The sequence below is a fragment of the Mustelus asterias genome, chromosome 9 (genome assembly GCF_964213995.1).
Source record: "Mustelus asterias chromosome 9, sMusAst1.hap1.1, whole genome shotgun sequence".
Classification (NCBI taxonomy): domain Eukaryota; kingdom Metazoa; phylum Chordata; class Chondrichthyes; order Carcharhiniformes; family Triakidae; genus Mustelus; species Mustelus asterias.
This window is the reverse complement of record NC_135809.1, coordinates 14,945,130-14,971,745: the sequence shown is the minus strand read 5'-3', so window position 1 is coordinate 14,971,745 and position 26,616 is coordinate 14,945,130. Positions and strand designations below refer to the sequence as shown.

General features: G+C 45.9%; 1 protein-coding gene across 1 annotated transcript in view; it reads right to left on the bottom strand.

Annotated features, from left to right (window-relative positions):
- Nucleotides 1-15,359: 15,359 nt before the first annotated feature.
- Nucleotides 15,360-26,616, bottom strand: part of LOC144498510 (sodium-coupled neutral amino acid symporter 1-like) — a 50,339-nt gene continuing 39,082 nt past the window's right edge. The window contains exons 10-16 of the mRNA XM_078219730.1: nt 25,843-25,950; nt 24,413-24,492; nt 23,773-23,873; nt 22,058-22,176; nt 19,277-19,418; nt 19,087-19,178; nt 15,360-17,333 (exon numbers count right to left, since the gene is read on the bottom strand). Coding sequence (XP_078075856.1) covers nt 17,211-17,333; nt 19,087-19,178; nt 19,277-19,418; nt 22,058-22,176; nt 23,773-23,873; nt 24,413-24,492; nt 25,843-25,950 — 765 coding nt within the window. The 3' untranslated portion in view covers nt 15,360-17,210. The remainder of the gene's footprint in view (nt 17,334-19,086; nt 19,179-19,276; nt 19,419-22,057; nt 22,177-23,772; nt 23,874-24,412; nt 24,493-25,842; nt 25,951-26,616) is intronic.

The following is a 26,616-nucleotide window of genomic DNA, read 5'->3' as shown; positions in this document are numbered from 1 at the left end:
TCCCTGGCTCTGTGAGGCAGCAGTGCTAACCACTGTGCCACCGTGCCGCCCCTCCATGAATGGTATGTTTTGTTGCATAGCTCACAAAAAACAATACCTTTTACTGTATCCCAATACATGTGGCAATAATAAATCAAAAGTTCTGGATGCCATGCCTTAACACTAGCCTTGAAGGGAGTCCAGCACAGATTCACCGGAATTATACTGCAGCTAAAGGGTTAAGTTATGAGGTGAAGCTGCGTAGACTAAGCTTATACTTCTTTTGAGTGCAGAAGATAAATTGACGATCGAATTGATGTGTATAAAATGATTAAAGTGTTTGATAAGGGAGAGAGGGAGATATCACTTCCTCTGTTGGGGAAGCTGACATGAAGAGGGGAATCGTTTTAAAATTAGAACTCCCTCATTCACAGGAATGTCAGAAAACACTTCTTCACACAAAGGACAGCGGAAGTCTGAAATTCTGTTCCTCAAAAAAGCTGTGGTGCTGAGGTCAACCAAAAAATTCCACCCTAAGATTAATCGATTTTTTTTTATTGGGTGGGGGGGGGGGCGGGTAGGAGGCTGTAAAATGATTTGAAGATAAAGTAAACAATCAAATTCTTGAATGGTTATTGGCGGTGAGGCAGGAATGTGAGGTTGAAGTTACAGTCAGATCAGCCATGATCTTATTGAACGGTAGAGCAGGCTTGAAGGGCTGAGTGGCCTACTCCTGCTCCTATGTTTGTATGTAGATAAATAAATACAATCGGGGTACAAATCAGCCATGATTAAATTCAACAGCAGAACATATTGGAAGGGCTGAGTGTTCCATTCCTATTTCTACGTTCCTACCGTTCACTGAATAAAATTAAGCTAAAATTATTTTCACCAATCTTTGCATTTTGGTGTTAAAATGGCTGCTGGGCTCCGCAAAAGTTAAACTTAAGGTATATGAAGGCAACCACTCATCACTTCCTGTAGAGCTGTGGTTTTTCTAGGAATTCAAAAAGTAAAGCTTTGTCATGTGTGATTTGTCAAGCTTTCTTCTTGAGGTCTCTGAGGAAAAGCATGTGCTTACAGATAAAAAAAAGTTGTCGTTTGTGAAATTTAGAATATTGATAAAGAACAGAACCACGCAAAATCCTTTCTTGCATTCACAGTGTTCAGAATGAATTCAAGAATTTACAATTATAAAAGTGCCTTTTTGGTATAAAAATACCTCCCAAATTGATGGCTCAAGAATATCTCCTTCATCTTGTGATGCGAGGAACTTCTTCTAATCAGGCATCCATTTTAATCATCCACATTTTACAGAATCAAAAGGTTCCCACTGCAGTTAAAAGAACCTCGAGTAAGCAGCCATTTTGTGATACTGTCTGAATGCCTTGATTCTATCCTGGTGACTTCCTAATTCTGCAAAGTTTCTCTTGAAAAAGAAGTTGTGTTGATAGCTGTTGTACTGAATTATGGAGCCATTCCCTTCCCATAGGAAGATCCCTCATAGAGAAAACTGATCAAGTCACAGCAAGAGGATGCACAAGGTCAAGATCAGCAGACTTTGTAAAAGGAAATTTGGATGAGCAAGGTTCTTCGGAGCATTTTATCTCTCCCTTCCATAAAACCAACCCTAACTCCACTTTCTGCAGAATTTACCTATTTCTTGAATGAATCCAGTATCCTGATCTGAGCCATGTTTCCTTTTAGGTCTCCCAGATGTTGCTTAACATCTGCATGAAAAAAAGCACTCTGGCTTTTGGGGAACTAGACCCCTGTTTCTTTTGTCTTAAAAATATAAGGGCATACGAAACAGGAGCAGAAGTAGACCATTCAGCTCCTCGTGCCTGCTTCACTGTTTAATAAGATCGTAGCTTCAACCCCCACTTTCCTGTTTGTCTCACATATTCTTTGATTTCCTGAGAGACCAGAACTATTCTATCTCAGCTTTAAATATATTCAATGATGGAGCATGCTTAATCCTCTAGGGTAGAAAATTCCAAAGGTTTATCTCCATCTCAATCTTGACTGATTGCTTCCTTACCCTGAGCTTCTGTCCAGTATTCTAGATTACCCAACCTCTCGGAGTGATCCCTCTCAAGCCCCTTCAAAATCTTGTATGTTTCAATGAGGTTATCGCTTATTCTTCTGAACTCCAGGGAGCATAGACCCAATTTACTCAGTCTCTCATCATAGGACAGTTTTCTCATCAGGAACCAATCTTATGAACCTCCTCTATAACCCAACCATTGCCAGTATATCCTTTCTTAAATACGGATACCAAAACTTCACACAGTTCTTCCAGTGTGGTTTCACCAAAGCTCTGTATAATTGTATCAGAACTTCCTTATATTTGTACTCCAATCCCCTTGCAATACAGGTCAAAATACCATTTCCCTTCCTAATTGCTTGCTGTGCCGGCCTGCTAGCTTTCCATGTTCCTTGTATTAGTGCACCCAACTCCCCCAGACATCAACATTTACAAGTTTCACAGCTTTTAAATAATATTTTGCTCTTCCATCCTTCCTACCAAAGTGGAAAACCTCAGAGTTCTCCATTTATAACTTATCTGTCACTTTGATGAGCACTCAGTTAATCTGCTTATATCTCTTTGCAGCCTCGCCGCATTCTCCCCACAGTTCACTTTTCTACCTAGCTTTGTATCATCAGCAAACTTAACTTCATTGGCCGGGATTCTCTGGTCTCATCCATGGCAGGACCCATTGTGAGTGAGAACGGAAAATTTGGCGTTCCAGCCAGAACTCCATTAACTTTCTACGACACCGGAAAATCCCAGCCGTGAACGACGAAGGAAGATTTCGGCCTTGTTCTCTATCTGTTCATCTAAGTCATTAATATAGAGTGTAAATAGCTGAGACCCCAGCACTGATCGCTGCAGCACTCCATGAGTTACAGCCTGCCACAGTAGAACTGTCCCGTTTATTTTCACTCTTTGCTTTCTATCCATTGTCCAGAGGTGCAATATTTTCACACAGAGGGTGCTGAGTGCTTGGAGCAAGCTGCCAGAGGTAGTAGTAGAGTCAGGTACAATTTTGTCTTTTAAAAAGCATTTAGACAGTTACATGAGTAAGATGAGTATAGAGGGATATGGGCCAAATGCAGGCAATTGGGACTAGCTTAGGGCTTTAAAAAAAAAGGGGTGGCATGGACAAGTTGGGCCGAAGGGCCTGTTTCCATGCTGAAAACCTTTATGACTCTATGACTCATTAACCAATTCTTTATCTAACCATGTTACTGTGGTGTATCTGGTGGTTTGGGTCCAGCAGTTTATTTTCCCTATTCCATTTAGTGCTTCAGATACCTCTATGGAGTTCCCTCTGAGATGTCACAATCTTGTCCCTCAAGCACCTTTGTTGCCAAATGAGATATCACATAAAGCTTAATCATAAAATCCAAACTTGTTTAAAACAATATAATAGTAAAGCAGTTTTCGGTAGTAAACTGATTTCAAAGGGTTAATTGCGGCAGACATTGAAAGGACTCAGCTCTAATGAGTGGGCTCCTGTTGCGAGTTCTGTGACCCAACAGGCAACCTGCCAGGGGAGTCCCAGTAGCGATTCAGCACGGAAAGAAGTGGGGCATAAGAGAATGCAAAACCTCAGCAATCATTATTTTTACTGAAAGCTCCCTCACTGTTGCATTCATGCAGCTGTTAGGAAGGAACATTCAGCGATGATTGCAGGAAAGGGAAATGAATGTTGCGGTCAAGAAGGCAATGGTAGACTTCCCTGTCTGATCTTCTCCCACTGTTTCCACCATTATGCTGGCCGATTTGTGGCAAGAATGTGAGGGAGAATCCAGACAAGAATCTTCACGGGGAGTGAGGTGGGAGCAAGAACAGCAACGTATATTATATAGCGCTTCATGAAATGAAACACCTTAAGGAGCATCACAGGAGTGTTATAAAGCAAAGTATGACACCAAACCAAATTAAGGAGATATTAGGTGAGGTGACCAAATGCTTGGTCAGAGAGAAAGGTTTGAAGGAGTGCTTTAGAGGAGGAAAGAGAGGAAGAGAGGCCACAAGGCCTAGGGAAGGAATTCCAGAGCCTAGGGCCTTGGCAACTGAAGGCATGGCCGCCAATGTTGGAACTGGAAATGAATAAGAGCAGTGCGGATATCTTGGATGGCTGTGGGATTGGAGGCGATGACAGAGATCAGGAGGGGCAAACCATACAATCCCTACAGTGCAGAAGGAGGTAATTTGGACCATCGAGCTTGCACCGACCACAATCCCATCCAACCCCTTTCCCATAACCTTAGCTATTAACCCTGCTAACCTCCTGACACTAAGGGGCAATTTAGCATGACCAATCAACCTAACCCGCACATCTTTGGAGTGTGGTAGGAAACCGAAGCACCCGGAGGAAACCCACGCAGACATGGGGAGAATATGCAAACTCCACACAGACAGTGGCCCAAGTTGGAAATCAAATCCAGGTCCCCTGCTCTGGGGAGGACCTGCTCTGTGAGGCAGCAGTGCTAACCACTGGGCCACCGTGCCGCCACAAGTCAATGTAAACAAGGACAGGAATTTTGATTGCAAGAAGTTGCTTGTTGGGGAGCCCATGTAGATCAACGAGCACAGGGGTGATAGGAGAACAGGACGTTAAGATGGGGCAGCAGAGTTTTTAAAGCATTAGTCAGGAAGCTGTGGCAGTTGATGGATTTGGGACAGAGTAGAAGTGTCTCATAAAAAGCACAAAATTTACAATTGGATCGATAAACAAAATCTTAAACTGACTGACGCCAGCATTTCTGCCACATTCGTTTCCAACACTGGTAAGTGAGTGCACTGCAGCGGCATATTTCCAGTTACCCAACGTCTGACCCTGTTTCCTAGGCAACTCTCCTCTTGGGAATGATGCCATGTCTGTCATTTGCACCTGACCAGAAGACAGAAGAGGAGAGACGAGCAGCTGGCTTGAGACTGTGCTGATGGAAGCATTAATCAATAATTTAAAAAGGAACATTGTCCTCAGGTTGAAGGAAGGTAAGATTGCTTTGGGTTGATAAATAAATAATTAACACCATACTGCTTCTTTAAAGGATGAGCGCTCCAAAAACATGCTTCACATTTACAGCTTTTACAGTCTTATGAGGCGGAACAGAAACAGTGGTTGTCCCCTTTTAAAGGTTAAAAGGTTTGTAAATTAGATTTATTATATCACAGGAAAATGATGAGTTTGTTGCCCCATTAAATACCACACAGTTCCAGCCTGCTGCAGTTACACAAGTTCTCACATAAATTCTCATTATAGGCTCAACGCTTCTTGTGGACATTTCTTGTAAATCGAATGCAGTTTGAAGGCGGCAGCAACCTACCTTTAGCATCCCCTCCCCCGTCGCCCCGTACAAAATCACAGGTCAGCAATTCTTTTTTCTCTCTCTTTTGTCACTGCTCTCTACAATTCTCTCCCCTTCTGAAAGTGATGACTGCTTGTTAGGCGATGGTTTCATGGCTGCAAATCACCCTTTCGTCCCCTGTCCAAGTGGCTATTTACTTGTGTGTAGGCCTCAACGGTGAGTGTATCCAAAACTTGTGTGAGGGGAGGTTGGGGGGGGGGGGGGGGGGGGGGGGGGGCGAGCGGGGTGTGAGGGGAGCATCATAGCCGAACCTGACCCTGTCCAGACCTGGTGTCCAATGGAGACCGTGGGCCCTATTTTATCATTTTTATTCTAAGTGCTGAATCTGGGCGTGATTCAGATCCAACTTGTAAATCTGTTCTCAGGCGCCCCCATACGCACTCAGCCTGAAAGAAAAGTCGCGAGTCTGAATCGTGCTGTGGGCGGGGCTTATCGTACCCGAAACGCTGCTGCTCCGATCGGAGTCTTCAACTGCGCATGGTAAAATCGGGAATGGTAATTCTGGATGATCTTGTCCTCTTGAACCATGACTAGTGAAGACAATTACAGTTCCCACAATTCTGGCTCAGCGAGTATCAGTAGCTCACTAGATGGTGCATCCCTGTTTGACTTCCACCAGAAATGTTGCAGTCAAAATCCATGCAACTTTGTGTCTGATCATTCAGGGTGTCTTTTTAGACCTGAACTGAGCTTTTCTTAAACATCACCAAAAATCTATTTTCACTTCTTTACATCACTCAGCTTTGGTACTTTAAGTACATTTCTAACTTGACGATTTCAATCCTCTTCTTGCCAGTTCCTTACTCTATGTAACTTCAAATTATTCAAAACTCTGCTGCCTTCATCCTATCCAATTATTGTCTTAAAAAGAAACATAGACATAGAAACATAGAAATTAGGAGCCGGAGGAGGCCATTTGGCCCTTCGAGCCTGCTCCACTATTCATTGCGATCGTGGCTGATCATCCAACTTAATGGCCTAATCCTGCTTTTTCCCCATAACCTTTGATCCCATTCGCCCCAAGTGCTACATCCAGCCGCCTCTTGAATACATTCAATGTTTTGGCATCAATTACTTCCTGTGGTAATGAATTCCACAGGCTCACCACTCTTTGGGTGAAGAAATGTCTCCTCACCTCCATCCTAAATGGTCCACCCTGAATCCTCAGACTGTGGCCCCTGGTTCTGGACACCTCCGCCATCGGGAACATCCTCCCTGCATCTACCCTGTCTAGTCCTGTTAGAATTTTATAAGTCCCTATGAGATCCCCCCCTCATTCCAGCGAAAACGTTCCTAACCTTGTCAATCTCTCCTCATACATCAGTCCCGCTGTCTTCTTTTCTATCAACTCTGCCCTCACCCACCTTCACTATCCTCCAGTTCCCAAATGTGGTGATTTCAAAAACCTCGGGGGTGATTCTCCCACCCCGCTGCGCTAACTTTCTCACGCAGCGGGCTGGGAAAATCGCGTGGGGACGGGGGAGGGGACGGGGGGACGGGGGACGGGGGACGGGGGGGGGGGCGATTCCTGGGATTCCCGTGAGCGTTCGTGCCCCGCTAGGATCTCCCAGTGCCGAATTTCCGTCCTGGAGATCCCCATCCCGGCCCGCTAATAGGATTTAAATGATATTTAAATCAGCTGTTGAATATATTAGGCAGCCCCGTGCCAACTTTTGGCGTGTAGCTGACGGCGCTGGAAATCCGGCGCTGGGAGCTGCGTGGAGGCCATGGCGCCCAGCGGGGAGCTCACGAAACGGCCTCCGCTCGAGTCTCCCGGCCCGCTGCACTAGAAAAGCAGTGCAGTGGGATGGGAGAATCGCCCCCCTCCCCCTCCAAGAGTTTACAAGTTGTGTTTTGGATAACCCACCAGTGGAAACTGCATTGGCCTTTTGGCTAAGATCAAGAGTAGTATCGACATCATGAGGTTTCACTGAGGCTTCATTTGAAGCAATTTTTTAAAGCGGCATCTAGGTCTTTTGGTTAAGATGCAAATGAGATCAAGCCTTGGAGGAGGTGCAATGCCTGCTCCAATCAACTTGGATCACGTAGATCAAGACCAAGACAGGAAGTGGGAAGCCTGTCTTGTCAGCTTGGATCTGGAATGTCTCACTTTGAATTGGACTTTGGATTGGATTGAATTGGATATAAACAAAACAAAAAAATCTGTTGAAGGCAGCTGCACTTTTACATGTGCAGTTGCCTCCGTGAATCATACATGTGCAAACTACAACCTCCCCTTGTTACCCCCCCCCTACCCCGACTCCCCTGACCCATCAGTGGAAATGCTGGATGCCAGGTTGAGGGGTGGGACTTTCAAATTTGTGACTCTGGTGTCCTTTTTGCTCCAGCAGAGAGCCTATCCGCACCCGTGGAACCGATATTAAAATTCTAAATACTGCTACGCAGCTAAAAAAGAACTCAATGAGATGTGGGTTAACATAAAGATCTTGTGGTCTCTTCAACGGTAAACACTCTTCAAAGTTGGGAAGGAAAAGGATGTCGAATGTACTTTTCAAGTTTCTTGTGTTATTGTGGTCTATGCATGTGATAAAATTGAAGATAATATATGTAAGCTAGCATAGTAGTTATGTTACCAGATTGGACTCCAGTAACTTAGTTTAATTATCCAGAAGCATGAATCAGATCCTACCACAGCAGGTAGAGAATTTAACAATCAATTATTTAAATAAACTGTGCTAAAAAGCAAGATTGGCTCTTATTTGCCCTCTGATATGGCCTTACAAGGCACTCAGTTGTATTGAACTATTGTGAAAAAATATACAATAACTTGGGACCATTTGGTGGCAGTGTCAGCACCGGACATGACAAAGGTGCACACAGCCTGCTCAACGCTTCCTCTGCACTTACATCTGGGGACTTGTGCCAAAACTGGGAGAGCTATCCGACAGTCCAGTCAAGCATCACCTAGACGTAACCATGTTCACAGAATCATACCTTTTAGCTAATGTACCAGACTCCTCCATCACCATCCCTGGGTCTGTCCTGTCCCATTAGCGGCAACAGAGGCCCATCAAGGTGGCAGCACAATGATATAGTCAAGAGAGAAAGGCCCTGAGACTTCTCAGCATTGAACCTGGACCCCCTGAATTTTCACTGCATCAGACAAACATGGGCAATGAATCCTTCTGCTCGTTACCACATATAGGCACAACCTCAGTTGATAAATGATGGGAACATCAAACTTAGGAACAGGAGTAGGCCATTCAGCAATTTGGCCCTGCTCCACTAGAACAGTGACTACAATTCAAGAGCTGAAAATGTACTTTGGAATGCCCTGTGGTTGTAATGGCACAATATAAATGCAAGTTCCCTCCTTCTTTCTAACAGATTTTGGAACTGGCATGGTCTTTTCTAGTTCACTAATTTCCAATGTTCCTATGTCAAGAGAGATTGAACAGTTTAGACCTATACTCTCTGGAATTTAGAAGAATGGGGGGTGATCAAATTGAGGTATATAAGATGATAAAAGGTATAGATAAGGTGACGTGGAGCGGATGCTTCCTCTTGTGGGGCATTCTAGGACGAGAGGTCATAGTCTTAGGATAAAGGGTAGCAAATTTGAAACAGAGTTGAGGAGAAACTACTTCTCCCAAAGGGTTGTGAATCTGTGGAATTTGCTTCCCCAAAGTGTGGTGGATGCTGGGACAGTGAGTAAATTTAAGGAGTTAGACAGATTTTTTAATTGGTAATGGGTTGAAGGGTTATGGGGAGAAGGAAGGAAAATGGGGATGAGGAGCATATCGGTCAAAATCAAATGGCGGAGTGGACTCGATGGGCCGAATGGCCTAATTCTGCTTCTATATCTTATGAACTTATAAACTTAAGTGATGTAAAAGTAATGTCGCTAGTCTAACTGCCTTTTCGCTCATCTAGGGACTCCTGAGGTGCAGAACGGAAACAAGAAAAATATGTTAAGCAGTTTTGTCAAAAACACAAAGATGATTGTAGTTGAACGAACCTGTAAAAGGGTTGAAATGTACATAAGCATACCACACAGAACTGCGAAGGGATTTAAAATGTCAGAAGAAAGGGACTTTAAACAAATAAAATTAACAATATTTCTTTATTGCATTATATCAAAAAAAGACATTAAAAATCTTTATGATGTGTAATTGTATGGCATGTTTCATTCCCTAATAGAAGTTTTGATGAAATAAGCTAGATTCTTTAAGATGGGTGTAGCTGCCTTGTCCCAGATGGTCATAAATAAATCAGTACAGCATTTTTAAAATGCAAGTACTTGGCAGCATTTCAAATCCTTTAACAGAAATCACTAATTAACTAGTAATCCAAGCTAAAATAAATCACATAATTTCATGGAAGTGAATTTATATAATATTAACAAAAAAAATCTAGATTTACAAACTATACCATAAGATAAATTATATACACTGTAAGGTGAACAAAATTCTGATTTCTGTACAAAATTGCTACCAACATGAATCGTGCTTTAAGAAAATACAAATTCAAGTCTCTTTAAGTCAGAAGTTCTGCACTCTGATAAAATCGGAATACATCTCATAGAATCATAGAAGAGTGTCAACCACATTGCTGTGGCTCTGGAGTCACATGTAGGCCAGACCAGCTAAGGATGGCAGATTTCCTTCCCTAAACGGTAGCAATTAGTGAACCAGATGGGTTTTTATAACAATGGTCATCATTATGATATTTAAATCTTAATATCACTTGCGTTAACGGCATCATCAGGGGAGGTCCTCAATAGCGAGGATCCCGTATGGTCCCCAGCAATGGGACCTGCCATAAAGGCCTCGCCGGTGGGACCAGAGGCCATTGAGGCTCCCTGGGTGGTCGGGACAGGGGAGGCAGTGCCCCTTGGGCAGTGCCAACATGGCACTGAGGCTCTTTGGGCACCTGGCAATGCCAAGGGGCAGGGCCTAGGGAGAGATGGGGGGTGTTGTGCACTCGGCATTCGGGGATTGCACGGGTGATGATCGACTGGGAGGGTGGGGAACAAGGATGTCAATCAGTGGGGGAGGGTAGTGGTTTGGGAGTGGGGGTGGTGATTGACTGGGGGGGGGGGGGCGGATGGGGAATGGGGGTGGTGATCAGCCAGGGTAGGGGAGGCAGACGAGGTTGGTGATCAGGTGGTGGTGGGGGGGGGGGGGGGGGTGGGGGGGGGTGGGGGGGGTGCTGCAATCAGGGTGGGCCGATCGGGCAGGCGTGACTTATCTCTGTGGTGAACCATTGTTGGTTCCCACCAGGTAGTGCTGAGCCAGGGTCTGGCCAGTACTATGAGTCTGTATATATGTTACTGTTGGGGTTAGGGTTGGGCTGTTCTACATGTTACTGTTGGGGTTAGGGTTGGGCTGTTCTACCTGTAATATAGTTCTTATGGTACATCCCAGTCGGGCTCCGCCTCCTGGGAGAGGTATAAAGGTCATTGCTCTGTCTGGGACCCTTTAGTCTGGGATCGTGTATTATATATGGTAGCTCTATTGTTGTAGTCAATAAAAGCCTTTATTTCCCCGAGTACCTCTAGCCTCGTGAGTTATATCGCGCATCAATTTTATTGACTACAATTGAACTCTCTTCGTTGAAAAAAAAAACGACACAGAGAACATGGAGCAAATGCTTAAACCTGAACGGCTTACGTTGGACCCACGTGCGGCGGGCGCCTCGAACACCTTTGACCACTGGTTGAAATGCTTTCAGGATTACCTCGAAGCCTCCGCAGCGGTCACCACCGACGCCGACAGACTCCGGGTCCTCCACGCGAGGGTAAGCGACGCTGTATATTTAGCGATCCGTGGGGCCACCAACTACAAAGGAGCCCTCGAGCTTCTTAAGAAGCGCTACATTAAACCGCCGAACGAGATGCATGCTCGATATCTCTTAGCCACTCGACGGCGGCAGCCCGGCGAAACGACGGAACAGTACGCGTGCGAGCTCCTACAGCTAGCCAGGGGCTGTAACTGCAAAGCAGTGTCGGCAGGCCAGAACATGAACGACCTCGCTCGAGATGCGTTTGTGGCGGGAATCGGCTCGTCTTACATCTGCCTTCGGCTGTTGGAGCACGGTAATCTCGATCTCACTAAGTCCATAGAGCTAGCGGATGCGCTAGAAATAGCCTCCAAAAGTCTGGCGATGTACCCCGACGACCACGTGGAGACAGCGTGGCAGGGGCAGTCACAGACCCCACTTCATTCAGCGGGACCGAAAAACTGCGTGATTGCGTTCCCACCCTCGGGCCTGACGACGGCAGCAGCTCCAGGCGGCCCGCGGTGTTACTTCTGTGGGGGAGTGAAACACCCTCGGCAGCGATGTCCCGCTAAAGCGGTGTTGTGCTCCGCCTGCGGCAAGAAGGGGCATTATTCGAAGGTATGCCGATCCAAACTTCAATCCAGGAACAGCAGTGCGGCGTGTGACTTCCCGGAGCCGGTTTCCTCGTCGTCGGCATCGTCAAGGGCTTCTTCCACGTGCGAGGCCAGGACATCGCCATTCCAGACGACGGAGTTGCAAGAGACGCGCGACCACCAGGGGCCGCTGGTTTTGGCGCCATCGCCCACGTGCGACCTATGGGGGCAGCCATTTTGGTCGGCACCGACCGCGAATGACCAGCAGGGGTTGTCATCATCCATCTCAGCTGCCTGCAGTGGCGCCCACGAACCAACGGTGGCGTCGATCATCCTGGACCAGGCAAAGCCTCACAGACTCGACAAGTCCATGATGGACATACAGGTAAACAAACGCACGATTTATTGTCTGTTTGACAGCGGGAGCACGGAGAGCTTCATTCACCCAGATGCCGTGAAGCGGTGTGGCCTCCGGATTCAGCCTGTCAAGCAGACAATTTCGATGGCGTCAAGGTCCCGGTCTGTCACCGTGCTAGGGAGTTGCGTGGTAAATCTGACGGTGCAGGGCTCGGTTTACGAGAGCTTCAAGCTCCTGGTGGTACCGCACCTTTGCGCGCCAATACTCCTAGGACTAAATTTCATGGTCCACTTTAACAGTGTAACCCTACAGTACGGTCGGCCACTCCCTCCGCTTTCAGTGGGAGACTCGCAGCCTCTAAATTGCCCAACGCGCTCCATCTGTAGCCTCTCGACGCTTAAGATTACCACACCCCCTTTATTCCAGAATCTCGTGCCAGGCTGCAAGCCCATCGCGACTAAGAGGAGGCGTTACAGTGCTGAGGATCGGATCTTCATTCGATCTGAGGTTCAGCGGCTCCTCAAGGAAGGGATCATACAACCTAGTGCTAGTCCTTGGAGAGCACAGGTCGTGGTGGTCAAGAGTGGGAACAAACCCCGGATGATCATAGACTATAGTCAGACCATTAACAGATACACGCAGCTGGATGCGTATCCCCTCCCGCGCATATCTGACATGGTCAACCAGATTGCGCAGTACCGGGTGTTCTCCACCATCGACCTAAAGTCTGCTTACCACCAGCTCCCCATTCGCCCAGAGGACCGACAATACACGGTTTTTGAGGCGGATGGTCGCTTGTACCATTTTCTAAGGGTTCCTTTTGGTGTCACGAATGGGGTCTCGGTCTTCCAGCATGCTATGGACCGAATGGTGGACCATAACGGATTGCGGGCTACCTTCCCGTCACCTCCACCGAGTAGGGTAGATTCCGGGCTTTTATGAAGTGGAAGAGCCGAGGGACCCCCGGATGGCAGAGGTCATTGTGGAGAGCCTGCAATCGATTCTCCTGCATACTAGTGCATGTTCCACGCGATAACGTCACCATCTGCGGCCATGACCAGCAGGACCACGATGCCAACCTTCTTAGATTCCTACGCACTGCATCTCGCCTGAATCTGACCTACAACAGGGAGAAGTGTGTATTTCGCACGCGCCGCCTAGCTATCCTCGGATACGTGGTGGAAAACGGGGTCATTGGCCCTGATCCAGACCGTATGCGTCCCCTCCTCGAACTTCCCCTGCCCACTAGCGTAAAAGCACTGAGAAGATGCTTAGGCTTCTTCTCCTACTACGCACAGTGGGTTCCCAATTACGCGGACAAAGCCCGTCCGCTCCTCAAGTCTACCTCTTTTCCCCTAGCACCCTTCAAGGCCCCGAAATTCGACATTCGGCGGTGGAAAAGGAGGCCCAGGCCATTGTGGAGGCCGTCCGGCATTGGCGCCATTACTTGGCGGGAAAACGGTTCACCCTGCTCACGGACCAGTGGTCCGTGGCGTTCATGTTCAATAACACGTTACGGGGCAAGATCAAGAACGATAAGATCTTGAGGTGGAGAATCGAACTCTCCACCTATAATTACGACATCATGTATCGTCCAGGGAAACTCAACGAGCCCTCGGATGCCCTGTCGCGTGGAACATGCGCTAGTATGCAGGAGAATCGATTGCAGGCTCTCCACAATGACCTCTGCCATCCGGGGGTCACTCGGCTCTTCCACTTCATAAAAGCCCGGAATCTACCCTACTCGGTGGAGGATGTCAGGTCTATAACCAGAAGCTGCTGGGTATGCGCGGAATGCAAACCGCACTTCTACCGACCTGACAGGGCACAACTCGTTAAGGCCACTCGTCCATTCGAAAGACTGAGTGTAGATTTTAAAGGCCCCCTTCCCTCGACAGATCGGAACATGTACTTCCTCAATGTGGTTGATGAGTACTCACGATTCCCCTTTGTCATTCCTTGTTCCGATATGACCGCTGCCATGGTTATCAAGGCATTTCGTGATCTTTTCACCCTGTTTGGGTACCCCTGTTACATCCATAGCGATAGGGGCTCGGCGTTCATGAGCGATGACTTGAGGCAATTCCTGCTCTCATCCGGAATTGCCTCTAGTAGAACCACGAGCTACAACCCTAGGGGTAATGGACAGGTTGAACGTGAGAATGCTACAGTCTGGAAGGCTGTCTTACTGGCGTTGAAGTCTATAGGCCTTCCAGTCTCCCGTTGGCAAGAGGTGCTCCCTGATGCGCTCCACTCCATACGCTCACTCCTGTGTACGGCAACCAACGCTACTCCCCATGAGAGACTGTTTTCATTCCCTCGGAAGTCTTCCTCTGGGACCTCATTACCGTCTTGGTTGATGTACTCAGGACCTGTCCTCCCGCGGCGACATGTTAGGACCCGCAAGTCCGACCCTTTGGTTGAACAGGTCCATCTCCTCCACGCCAACCCTCAGTATGCCTATGTGGCATACCCTGACGGGCGAGAGGACACGGTCTCGATTCGAGACCTGGCGCCAGCAGGGGGCTTGGAAACCCCTGTCGCTCCCATACCTCCTGTTAGAGACCCCCCAACTATTGTTTCCCCTCCTGACACGGCGCGGGCAGCATCGGGACCATCACTTAACCCTTTTACTCCCGTGTACAGCTTGCCTGAGTCCAGGAGATGGTCGCCACTTCAAGGCGTGTCCGAGTTCAGCGGATTGTCACCACCTTGGGGTTTACCGGCCCGTGAGACATTGGAGGAGCCGTTGGACACCGCCTTGGGGAGAACGCCACCGCGAGTGCCTACACCAGTGTCATCGCCGGTGTTGAGGAGGTCACAACGACGGTGCGGTCCCCCAGACCGTCTGAACTTATAGACTGATGAACAATTGTTCTGTGTTTTGTACCCCACCGGCCTTTGTTTTCAAAGGAGGGGTGAATGTGATGAACCATTGTTGGTTCCCACCAGGTAGTGTTGAGCCAGGGATCGTGTATTATATATGGTAGCTCTATTGTTGTAGTCAATAAAAGCCTTTATTTCCCCGAGTACCTCTAGCCTCGTGAGTTATATCGCGCATCAATCTCCCAGTGCATTAACTGTGTATTCTTGTAAACAGGTAGTGCACTGGGAGATTGGCACATGTGCAATGGTGCCCTCCGCAATCAGCAGCCGGCACCCCAGCTTGAATAAACTCTATCCATTCCCTCTACTGATGAAAATCACGCTTTGCCTCATTTTTTCCTCTCAGTGTCATTAGATCGTGTCTGAGTGCTCGCCCAAAAAATGAGCGCGATTCCCGTTTTCATACTCGTTTTTTTGATAAGATCGCCCCCATTGGCTTTGAAGTTGTCTGCTGCGTTATATTTGATATAACAATGAGGTTGGTGAAGCTGGGGTTGTTCTCCTTAAAGAGAAGGTTTTGAAGAGATTTGCCAGATGAAGGGTTATCTAGACAAGTGTAAATGAAGAGAAACTGCTTCCATCGGTGACAGGATCGAGAATCAGTGCACACCGATTTAAGCTGATTGGCAAAAGAAGAAAAGGCGACATGAAGAGAAACCTTTTTTACACAGTGAGAGCCTAGGATCTGCAAAGCATCGTCTTAGCGTGTGATGGAGGCGGGTTCAACAGTGGCTCTCAAAAGGGAAATGGAGAAGCGCCTGACAAGAAAAGAACGCGGGGGTATGGGGTAAGAGCAGGGGAGTGGGATCAACTGAATTGCTCTTTCAGAGAGCTGGTATGGGTATTAAAAGGGTAAATAATCACACAAGTTTAAAAATCACATAAGCTGTAAGCTGTATCTCAGTTACACAGGGAATGCTGCGTGAAAACCACAGGTCTTGATTAAAACAGACCCAGGTAAGAGCCAAGGATCATTCAATTGAACAATGTGCAGCTGCAACTCACATTTGCCCATTAGAATAAGGAACAATGGAAAGGGAGGTAGATATACCATTGGTCAGAGACACAGCTATCACTGCTTGATGATATAATACGCAGAAGTTATAATTGGACACTATACCCTTATGTATGCATGATGTAACCTTAATCAATAACCATGATTGATAGAAATAACTCCTCTGCCTCGATTGGTATATGCTAATAACTTGTAGTTGCATTTGAAACTGCAACTGCTTGCGTATTTCTGAATTCTGTACTCCGATAGGCCTTGACAACTTAAGACAGAGTCCAATAACTATAGTCTTAATAAATCATCTTGAAACCACTCAACAACTTTGTCCAGCTACTTGAGGGGAACGATAGCTTTAAATACAAGAAAAACATCGTGACAGCCCCATAACAGGTATTAAGGGCTGAATATCCTTCTGTGCTGTGAACATTCGATGATTCTGGATAACATTTTTCCTAACATGGGGTAACTAAGTAACAGTCAAATAATAAGCTAGAAAATGCATCGTACTGATAATCACTTTTATCGAGGGCATGCAGTTCTTAACAGAAAAAAATATTGCTGCATTAGTCTCCATTGAAATTGAAAAGAGAGGGATTTAGGAAGAATGTGTCAAATCTTCATCTCTTTGTATCTAACGACATAATTTGAATCAAATTTTATAATTGGGACCTTTTCAAACGGAGGTAGTATTAATTTCCCCAACGGCCCGGCAGTGTGCCACAATGAAATAACTAATGGAGGTGGCAGAGAGGAATTTACGACATTTGTATTGATTCACAGGAAATAAATTATCTTTTAAAATGTCTAATTAAAATGAAATAATCCTGTCAAGAGGCTGGAAAAAAATGTGTTCATCTGGTAATTTAAGATTTAGAATTTCTGGAAATTCTGAATATTTCCAGCAAATTACATTTGCCAGTTAGGCACGTACAAATTATGTAGACAATTCAAAATGTGGCAATGGAAATACATTCCAATTAGTTCCTTTTTTAAAAAAACAGCGATGAAATTTTGTGACAATTTCAGAAACAAAATCCACTGATGATTGCCTATCAGTGAAGATTACAGCTTCAAAGTGATGCCCGGCCAAACTGTGATCAAAAATGTTAAAGGGATGCATATTCCTGCAATGACAATTCTTCCAAAAAGCTGCCAAGTGCAGTAATTTCTGACTAACCAGATAACATTTCAAACAAAGCGTCTTCAGAGGCTCCAGTAGAGAAAGCTTGCCTTGTGCTTCATTCCGTTACTGATGTCAATCTTGCCCAGAGCAGCTGTCCATGATAGTGCAATTGTCACTTCTCCTGCTCCATTCAACGAAGATCATTGGTACAGTAACAAATATGAATATTATCCCAAAAGCCAGAAATGCCATAGCCTGGAAGAAGCAGGAGATAAAAGGTAAATGACGTCTCGTTCAATAAAATTAGTGTTGATCGGCATTTAAATCACCAGTGGCCTGCGTACCTGTGAGCTCTGGCCACTGTCATTCTGATGGGATTTGGCATACACTTTAATAAAGTGAGAACTGAGAGCATCAATTGCCAGCATCATCGGTAAGATGTCACAGAACAGTACTCAGTCATTTCAAAATATTTAAAATGGGACGTGCTTCGACCAAAAGAGGAATGGTTACCTACTGCTGAAAACATGTTAAAAAGGCAAGATGCATTCTAAGAACAAAGAAAAGTACAGCACAGGAACCAGGCCCTTCAACCCTCCAAGCCCGTGCCAATCATGATGCCGTAACTAAACTAAAATAAAATTCTGCCCTTACTCGGCACATATTCCTCTATTTTCTCCCTATTCATGTGTCCATCCAGATGCCTCTTGAATGTTGCTAATGTGCCTGCTTCCACCATCTCTGGCAGCACGTTCCAGGCACCCACCACTGTCTGTGTGAAAAACTTCCCCCGCACATCTCTCAAATTTTCCCCTTCTCACCTTGAACCTGTGTCCCTTTGTAATTTACACTTCCACCCTCGGAAAAAGCCTCTGGCTCTCCACCCTGTCTATAACTCTCATAATTTTGTAGACCTCCATCTGATTTCCCCAAAGCTCGAAACAATTAAATTACAGCATGCGTTGTGCTCTCTGTAAAAGTGACTATAAAAAGGTGCAGAAATTGATCATTTCTCTTTCCGAGTAGCGAACCAAGTTGAAAGCTCAAGAAGTGATCCAATATTGTAAGATGGACTAGAACATCTATGCAGAGTTATATATAGTTCAAGCTGGATACTAAGGAAGCAGCAGGAGTCCCGTTGCTGGGGCAAAAAGCGGGGGAAGAAACCGTTCCAACAGTCAGCATGACCTGGAGCTGCCATGTCATTATGGATGGCCATCTGTCCCAAGAGCCAATCGGTAAATCAGAGGACCAATAACTCAGCCAGGGTGGTGACCAGTGCCAGGGTGGTGACTAGTACCAGGGCTGGATTTGGAGGAGGAGATCACTATAGGCCAGCTCTGGTGAGGTGGGATGGGGAAGGGCTGGAGGTTTGCTGACGGCATCCTTGCCGTAGCAGCAACCACTGCTTTTGGGGGGGAACAGCCTCTCCGTGGACCGAAGAGTGCCTAAAACATCGCCCCCCCCCACCCCGCCACAATCCCTGGAGCCCGCTGGGAGGCAGCTAGAATTTCCCTGGCAGCCTCCCCAGATGGCAGATGGCCCCACAAAGGTTAGTAAAATGCCAGAGGAGGTGGGAAGAGGAGTTTAATTGGCTACTCCAGTGGCTCAATTGTGCTTTGAGCGGGAAAGCCATCTGGTGGGCATGCAACCCTCCACCTTCCCACACTATCTTGCCATCTCTCCACCTCCCAGCCATTCCCCAATAGGGCTGGTAATACCCAGGCCTTTGTCTATGGGCCCTGCTGTTCTAGCCGGACACAGCTTATTTGTCTATCCATTCCTTACAAGGTGTATGCATCAGATTCCTGCTGTCGTCTGCAGATGCACTTACCTCTGCAGCAGAACGAGATGGGTGCACACAAAAGACAGGCCCTCAAAAGTAAGAAGGCGCAAAGAGAAGCAAACATTTGATATGAAGATGCCCTATTTTCCAAAACGAATCTAGGTTGTAATTTTCACATCCAGAAGCCATGTAATTGATGAGTGCAATATCAAAGGTACTTACCCCGATCTTTTGCCAGCGACTTTGAGACGCAGCAAGTTTTAAATATAATGAAGCAGGAAGAATGAAGATCAGCATGTTAGCAGAAGTGGAGCCTGTACCATAGGAAAACAATATACATTTGAAACTGATATCAAATGAAATGAAACCAATATTGTAATTCAGCTTGCACAGAAATAATATTTACACCTACCAATGACAGCAAATACATCCCTTATCGATGGAATGTATATTACCAAAAGGTCACTAGCAGCTAGAAGGAAGACTGTAATTATAAAATGACGAAGCCAGCTGAACCTTCCCTGAAACAGCAACAAGACAATTGAAGAGCGGACCTGTGCAAATAAAAATGACAAACATTTGTATTTAGCAACTGTTACGATCACTGTCACAGTCAAACATTTCATGTTAGCTTCCCTCATGTTGCATATTTCTACGATCATTTTCAGTATGAATTGTTTAGCTAAATATATAAATATGATAAATTCACAATTACACACACATATTGAATCATAGAATCCCTGCAGTGCAGACGGAGACCATTCAGCCCATTGAGTCTGCACTGACAACAATCCCACCAGGTCCATGGCGGCATGGTAGCATAGTGGTTAGCACTGCTACTTCACAGCTCCAGAGACCTGGGTTCGATTCCCGGTTTGGGTCACTATCTGTGTGGAGTTTGCACATTCTTCCCGTGTCTATGTGGGTTTCCTCCGGGTTCTCCAGTTTCCTCCCACAGTCCAAAGATGTGTGGGTTAGGTTGATTGGCCAAGCTAAATTGCCCCTCAGTGTCCTGGGATGCTTAGGTTAGAGGGATTAGTGAATAAATATGTAGGGATAAGGCCTGGGTGGTCTGTTGTTGGTGCAGACTCGATGGGCCGAATGGCCTCTTTCTGCACTGTAGGGTTTCGATGGTTTCTTCTATGGTCCTATGCCCACAACCCGATATATTTATCCTGCTAATCTCCCTGACACTAAGTGGCAATTTAGCATGGCCAATTAACCAAACCTGCACATTTTTGGAATGTGGGAGGAAACTGGAGCACCTGGAGGAAACCCATGCAGACAGGGGGAGAATGTGCAAACTCCACACAGTCGTCCAAGGCCGGAATCGAACCCAGGTCCCTGGCGCTGTGAGGCAGCGGTGCTAACCACTGTGCCACCGTGTCGCCCCATGTGAGCAAAAATCAAATGTGATGTTACAATGTGACGTTTCACTGAACAGAACGTCTCAAGAATTGGATCTTTGCCAGAAGCTCACACATTGTAAAGCTATCCATTAATCAGATAAATTCTCCTCTAGCCAAAATGTTGAAATGGTCTGCGACTTGTTAACTTCTTCATAAAAGTCATTAGTATCACTTTCTAATCTCTTACCAGTTATTATACAATTAGGAAAAGTCACTCACTGAGCAATGAGTTCAGTGAAATGGAAACTTTTCAATTCAACGTGATGCACCATATTATTTACCCAATAATATAAATAAGATACATTCACAAGCTGCATATAAAGAAAATGCAGCAAGATATTACAGCACTAAGACACTGAACACATAGGCCGGAGTTTTCCGACCGCTAACACCAGCATGGTGTGAAAGGCAGGTAAAATCACGCCCATACTCTCAAAAATTACATATGCCCTTGTTTAATTGGCAAAAGGGCATTGCGATACCTAACTAAGCAGCATGAATAAGTAACAGACTGAATTTATTAGTCATATTCTGGAACCAATTCCCTCCATCAAACTATATGCTTGGATTAGAAATATAATTTAATTCACTGCATCACCAATCAATAATGCTCCAGTAAATGCATAAGCTGGAAAATCTAAATGGAAGATAGAGGTAGGTTCCCTTTATCCAATTATTGCTTTAAAACAAATACCATTAAATGTATATGAACACTTCTCCATTACATTCCATGGAACTCAGAGTGATTTTCAGAGTGTTCCTTTAAAAATGGAGGATGGGATCCGATTCTGCTATTCCCACCCCCATTTCCAACACTTCCAATTTTCACCAGCATAGGAGAAGGGTGCGGGCATTGAGCCCGCATTCTACACTCCCGACCTGGCTGGCTCCATTATGAGGGTAGGTATCTCCGAGCCTTCCACAGTTTTCATGGAGTCGGGCTAGCTTTTCAAGGACTTATGCTTCACCGCCCTTCAAAGATATCCTGAACCATCGTCTGGATGAGTAAATCTTTTGAAAGGCAAGTTCAAAAGATCTTACCCATGCCCCCATGCAAACTTGTGCCCCATACCCATCCTCAATGGCCTGTCACACCTTCCATCCCAGACCAGACATCCAGTCTGTCGAAACAGCTGCACTTAAGGGAAGGTATTGTGTGATTGAGCTTTTTTTCTTAGATCTATTTTGTCAATTGCTCAATGGTTATTTACACAGGATAAAGAGGTATCAAGTTTCTGTGGTTTCTGCTATTGATACTTTAAATATCTGGTTGATTGACACTTTTATAAGGTTATAGTAACAACAGTTCTTTTTAAGCAAGTTATGGATGAGTGGCTGTTTTTTAAGCTTCAACACACATGTTACTGTCACTATTGATTGATATATTGATTTTGTACAGAGTGTCGTTCTGTTGAATGGGAATGGGAGTGCTTTGTGTTGGCATGGAGGGTATGAGGAGCCATTAGTGTGTGTGTGGGTTGGCATAAATGGGGCATAGGGAATTGGGAGGATGTATTGGGTGAGGGCTAAAGGACCTAACATTGAATAAAACAAGCGGGACAAGTCCAGAGAACCACGAGGGACCTTTTCACCAGCCCGCCTTGGCACTCAGGAATCCTTGTGGCTACCTCCAAACTGTTTCCGGGGTGACAAGCCAGACTCCAGTATGCTGTGAGACTGCAAAGGGAAATCAATCTGAGGACCATGTGCGTTCTATTGATTTTTGAAACAAATTTGCAGAACAAAATTGATCAACTGATCCCAACTTAACCAGTAATACTCACAGTGAACAGAAGGACAGGCACAGTCAGGACGACTGCTATAATTACAGCCAAGCGAAGGATAACAATAATTATGTCACTGCAGGCAGCATAAGAGAGGAGCAACTCTTCATTCACACAGTCTGTATGAAGAAAGAACAAGTAACCAGGAGTTCATTTTTTAAAATGTCATTAGCTTGCTTTCCAAATTTACAAATAAACGTAGAAGGTTTTGGAGCATAATTCTAGTTAATGCTGTTACCTAACTTAGTTACAGATTTCTGGCCATCCAGTTTCAATTAAATGTCACATATCCATTGTTATAGAAATACAAAAATACATTGTTTATATGACAGGGTCAGTTCTTAAAGGAGTCACTGGGATGAGTGAAATATTTTGGGCGGCATCTTCCCGTCCTGTCTGCCACGGGATGTAGCTACACAGACCATGCAAAGGTCCGTTGAACTCAAGTGGCATTTTCCACAGCTGGAAAATCACACCCCATGGCTGGAATTTTACCGCCTCGCCCGCCCCAGAATCGGGGCGGGTAAAGCTTGCAGAATGGCATTCTCCGTTGGCCTTGGACGGGCGAGGCGCTAAACTTCCGGCACATTGCTCTAACTACTTTCTCTCGTGTTGAAGATAAGTGAATGCTTTCTGACTGGTTTCATCTGAACAACATTTTGCTGTTGAGGTACTGGAATCCCATAACCTCACTCAGAAGCTATTGGCTAGAATGTCACCTCTTAACTTCCTTCCACTGACACTGTGTAAAAGAAAACGTAAAGAAAATTGTGTCTAAACTCTGACACCCAATCTAGGGCTGAATGTTTTTGTTTATTCCTGTCGACGGGACGATCCGGTCCCACCATTGGGTATCCCTCACTATGGGTTCCCCGGTGGCGAAGGGTGTGAACAACGGTAAAACCTGTTGCAGCAGCGGGACTGGAAGATCCCGCCACCGGCCAATGGTGGGGCACCTTTGCCGCTGCAAAACCCACAATGGGGGAAGGGGTGCGGAAAATCCCTTCCTAGGTTTCCTTTGTGATATCAGTGCCAGAAAAAAGAAATGCATGCTTTTAGTTAAAATTGAGAAATGTATTAATTGGAAAATGGAACAAATCAACAAAGCAATTGAAACACATGTAGGAAGAGATAGTAATTAGTCATACCAGTGTTTGCTATTTGCCTAATGCTGGTGCCATTCCAATATCTGGCAGATCCCAGTGAGGGTCAGGTGGGGAGCGGGGGGGGGGGGGGGGTCAGGCTTTATAGCGGGGGTGGGTGAAGGGGTAAAGGGATGGGTATGATCTTGGGAAAGTGCCTCCGATGGGCACAGGGGACCACCCGAACGAAGTAGCCCCCTTCCTGTTCACAGCAGCCCAGGCAGTGAATGCTGCAAGGCTGCTTTCCATTTCCCTGTGCACAAAAAATTGCAGTGGAAGCAGACTGAGGTTCTTATGTGGCAATTAATTATCCACTAAATGGCCATAGTAGGGCTTAAGGGTGGGCAGGCTGCCGGAGACCTTTCCCACTCCCGGTAATATGGTGGATAGTTTGGGGATAGGCGGGAAGGTGGCGGACCGGCAACCCACTTTATTTTACATGCTCCTCTCACCTTCAAACAGACCAACATGGGTGGGCAGGGGGCCGGTGGGGGGGGGGGGGGGGGGGGTGTAATATTCATGCCGAGAACTTTGAGTGCAGACAGAAAATGATTAAATGTTTTTCATACTTACTATAGAAAGTCAGATATCCAAAGAGTGCTGTTAACAGGTACATGAAAAGCATTGAGGAGAAGGATATAGCTGAAACACACTCCATTTTTCTGCATGTGTGACTGAAAAACAAAGTTTAAGTTTATTTATTATTATCACAAGTAGGCTTACATTAACACTGCAATGAAGTTACTGTGAAAATCCCCCACTCGCCGCACTCCGGCACCTGTTCGGATACACTGAGGGAGAATTTAGCATGGCCAATGCACCTAACCAGCACGTCTTTTGGACTGTGAGAGGAAACCAGAACACCTGGAGGAAACCCACGCAGACACGGGGAGAACGTGCAGACTCCGCACAGACAGTGACCCAAACCGTGAATCGAACCCAGGTCCCTGACACTGTGAGGCCGCAGTGCTAACCACTGTGCCACCATGCCTCCCTATTATAAGATTATTCCATTTGTGGTCAACCTCACTGGAGTTGCAAATATATATTAAAGATATAGCATACAAGGCTACGGACCAAGTGCCAGAAAATAAGATTAGAATAGATCAGTGCTTGATGACCGACACAGCCACAATGAGCCAAAGTGCCTCTTTCTGTGGTGCCAAGCTCTATGACTCTATCTATGGTTACATATTTAATTGAGTACACTTACTCCTTAAGCTCACGGTAGATGGGCAGGACTGACGGGTGGCACACAAAAGCAAAGGCTATGGTGGGCAAAGCAAAGACTGTCTGGAAAATAAAACAACAGTTCAAATTCAAGCATGACCGAAAACCAAAATCAACAGCAAAGATAAACTTTAAGGTCACGCACACCACACAGGAAAATACTAAATTTTACATTTTTTCCAATGAATTTAAAATGCTTTCAGTGGCATTAGCCTTGCTTGGGAGGTTGATAAAGGTGGGAAACCTCACAGCCTTCATGGAATGAACATTTGATACGTCATAACATTCAAGACTATGGGCTGGAAAGTGGGATTAGTGTAGATTCAGGTCATTCAGGGCATCCCCGGGCCACATTTTAGGCCCACCTGGCTACCAGTTAGTTTTGTTAGGGTTCCTTTCCCTTTATAAGAGGGAACCCAGCCCCAAGAGCTGCAGGCCATTTGGAGCAACTGGGATAGTGGCCATTGCTGGTACTGCGCCCAGCTGAGCAAACGCAGTAATGGAAACTGCCCTCACAACTAGGTGAGTGAGGCCTGGAGTTCTCAGGACCAGCTGGTCAGGCCCTGTTGAGGGTACGGAATATGGATATATTTCTGAGGTCTGATGATGGTGTTGCCATGGGGGCAGCCAATGGGGGTCTCTCCATGGGCTGCAGGGTCCCCAATTTGGCTGTCCCCTTCACAAGCCAGCAGATAGGTCACCAGGTTTCACCAGGCAGTCTCTCCATGTAGCAAAGGGCCCACTCACTGCAAGCGGCAATGGGAAGAGGCACTTAATTCGCTACTTAAGTGGATCAATTGGCCAGTGGTTGGTGGGTCTATGACACAGAAACATAGATGTAAGATTCAGTGTATGAGACTGAGCACAGCAGGAGAACCACAACAGGTTGTGAGGTTGTGCTACTTTATATATGTCCCCTTTTGTTCTTCAGAAGTTCCTTATGCCACATATTATTCTCGCTCCCAGACCTTTTCCAGAACCAGTCTTGAGCTAACATTTGCAGGACACAGGGCAGGTTAGATATCAATGTCCCCTACCAATTTTGTGCGTCACGTGTGTCCTGTATATTTGCACTTGGAGTACCTTTAATAATTTTAAACAGCTGCACACACGTGATACTTCAAAGTGGACAACTTGAGAGAAGCTTGCACGCTACCTCCCAAGGTTACCACACAGCCATGCAGAAGTATAGCTCACAAGAAACACTCACTCATTTTGTCGTCTTTCTATGTATGCAGAATTAACTTTAATAATCACATGAATTAAATTAAGATCTCCTGACCCAAATCATTGCAACTGAAATACGTAATCTTAGTATTGGGAATGCTTAATGAAACGCATCAGTACTTTAATAAAACCATCTGGCATATATTCATATTGAAGGTTTGAATAATGAAACAGAAAATTTGGTACCTTATCATTCAAGACAAAATTCTTTGGTGTGGATATGGCTGTACAAGAAATGTTTGAAACATTAGTCGGTACCAAAGGACAGGAATGGGCTGCCTGTTTGTAGATAACCTGAAATCAAGACAAACAATCACTGCTTTTTATGTTTTTCTCGCCAATAATTTATAAACATAATTGACTAAATATATTTAACATCTGGTATTAATCCTTTTTTTATTAGTGTCACAAGTAGGCTTACATTAAGATTGCAATGAAGTTACTGTGAAAATCCCCTAGTTGCCACACCCTGGCACCTGATGGAGAATTTAGCATGGACAATGCACCTAACCAGCACTTTTTCAGACTGTGGGAGGAAATCGGAGCACCTGGAGGAAACCCACGCAGACACGGGGAGAATGTGCAGACTCCGCACAGACAGTGACGGGGAAATCGAACTCATGTCCCTGTCTCTGTGAGGCAGCAGTGCTAACCACAGTGCCACCGTGCCGCCTAATCCTAATACCTATGCTCTGAATGCCTAAATACATTTCACACTTTGGCTGGAATTATCCGGCCATTCACGCCAGCAGGATCCCCCGGTCCCCCCGGCAGTGCACCCCCACCTGCGGGTTTCCTGTCGGTATGGGGTGATGTCAATGGGAATTCCCATTGACAGCGGTGGGACCAGAGAATCCCGCCGCGAGCAAACAACGCGCCACCACCCACCGGCGGGTAACAAGCGGCTGGGAGGCTGGAGAATCTTGCCCCTGGTATTAATCCTAATACATTAACATTGCT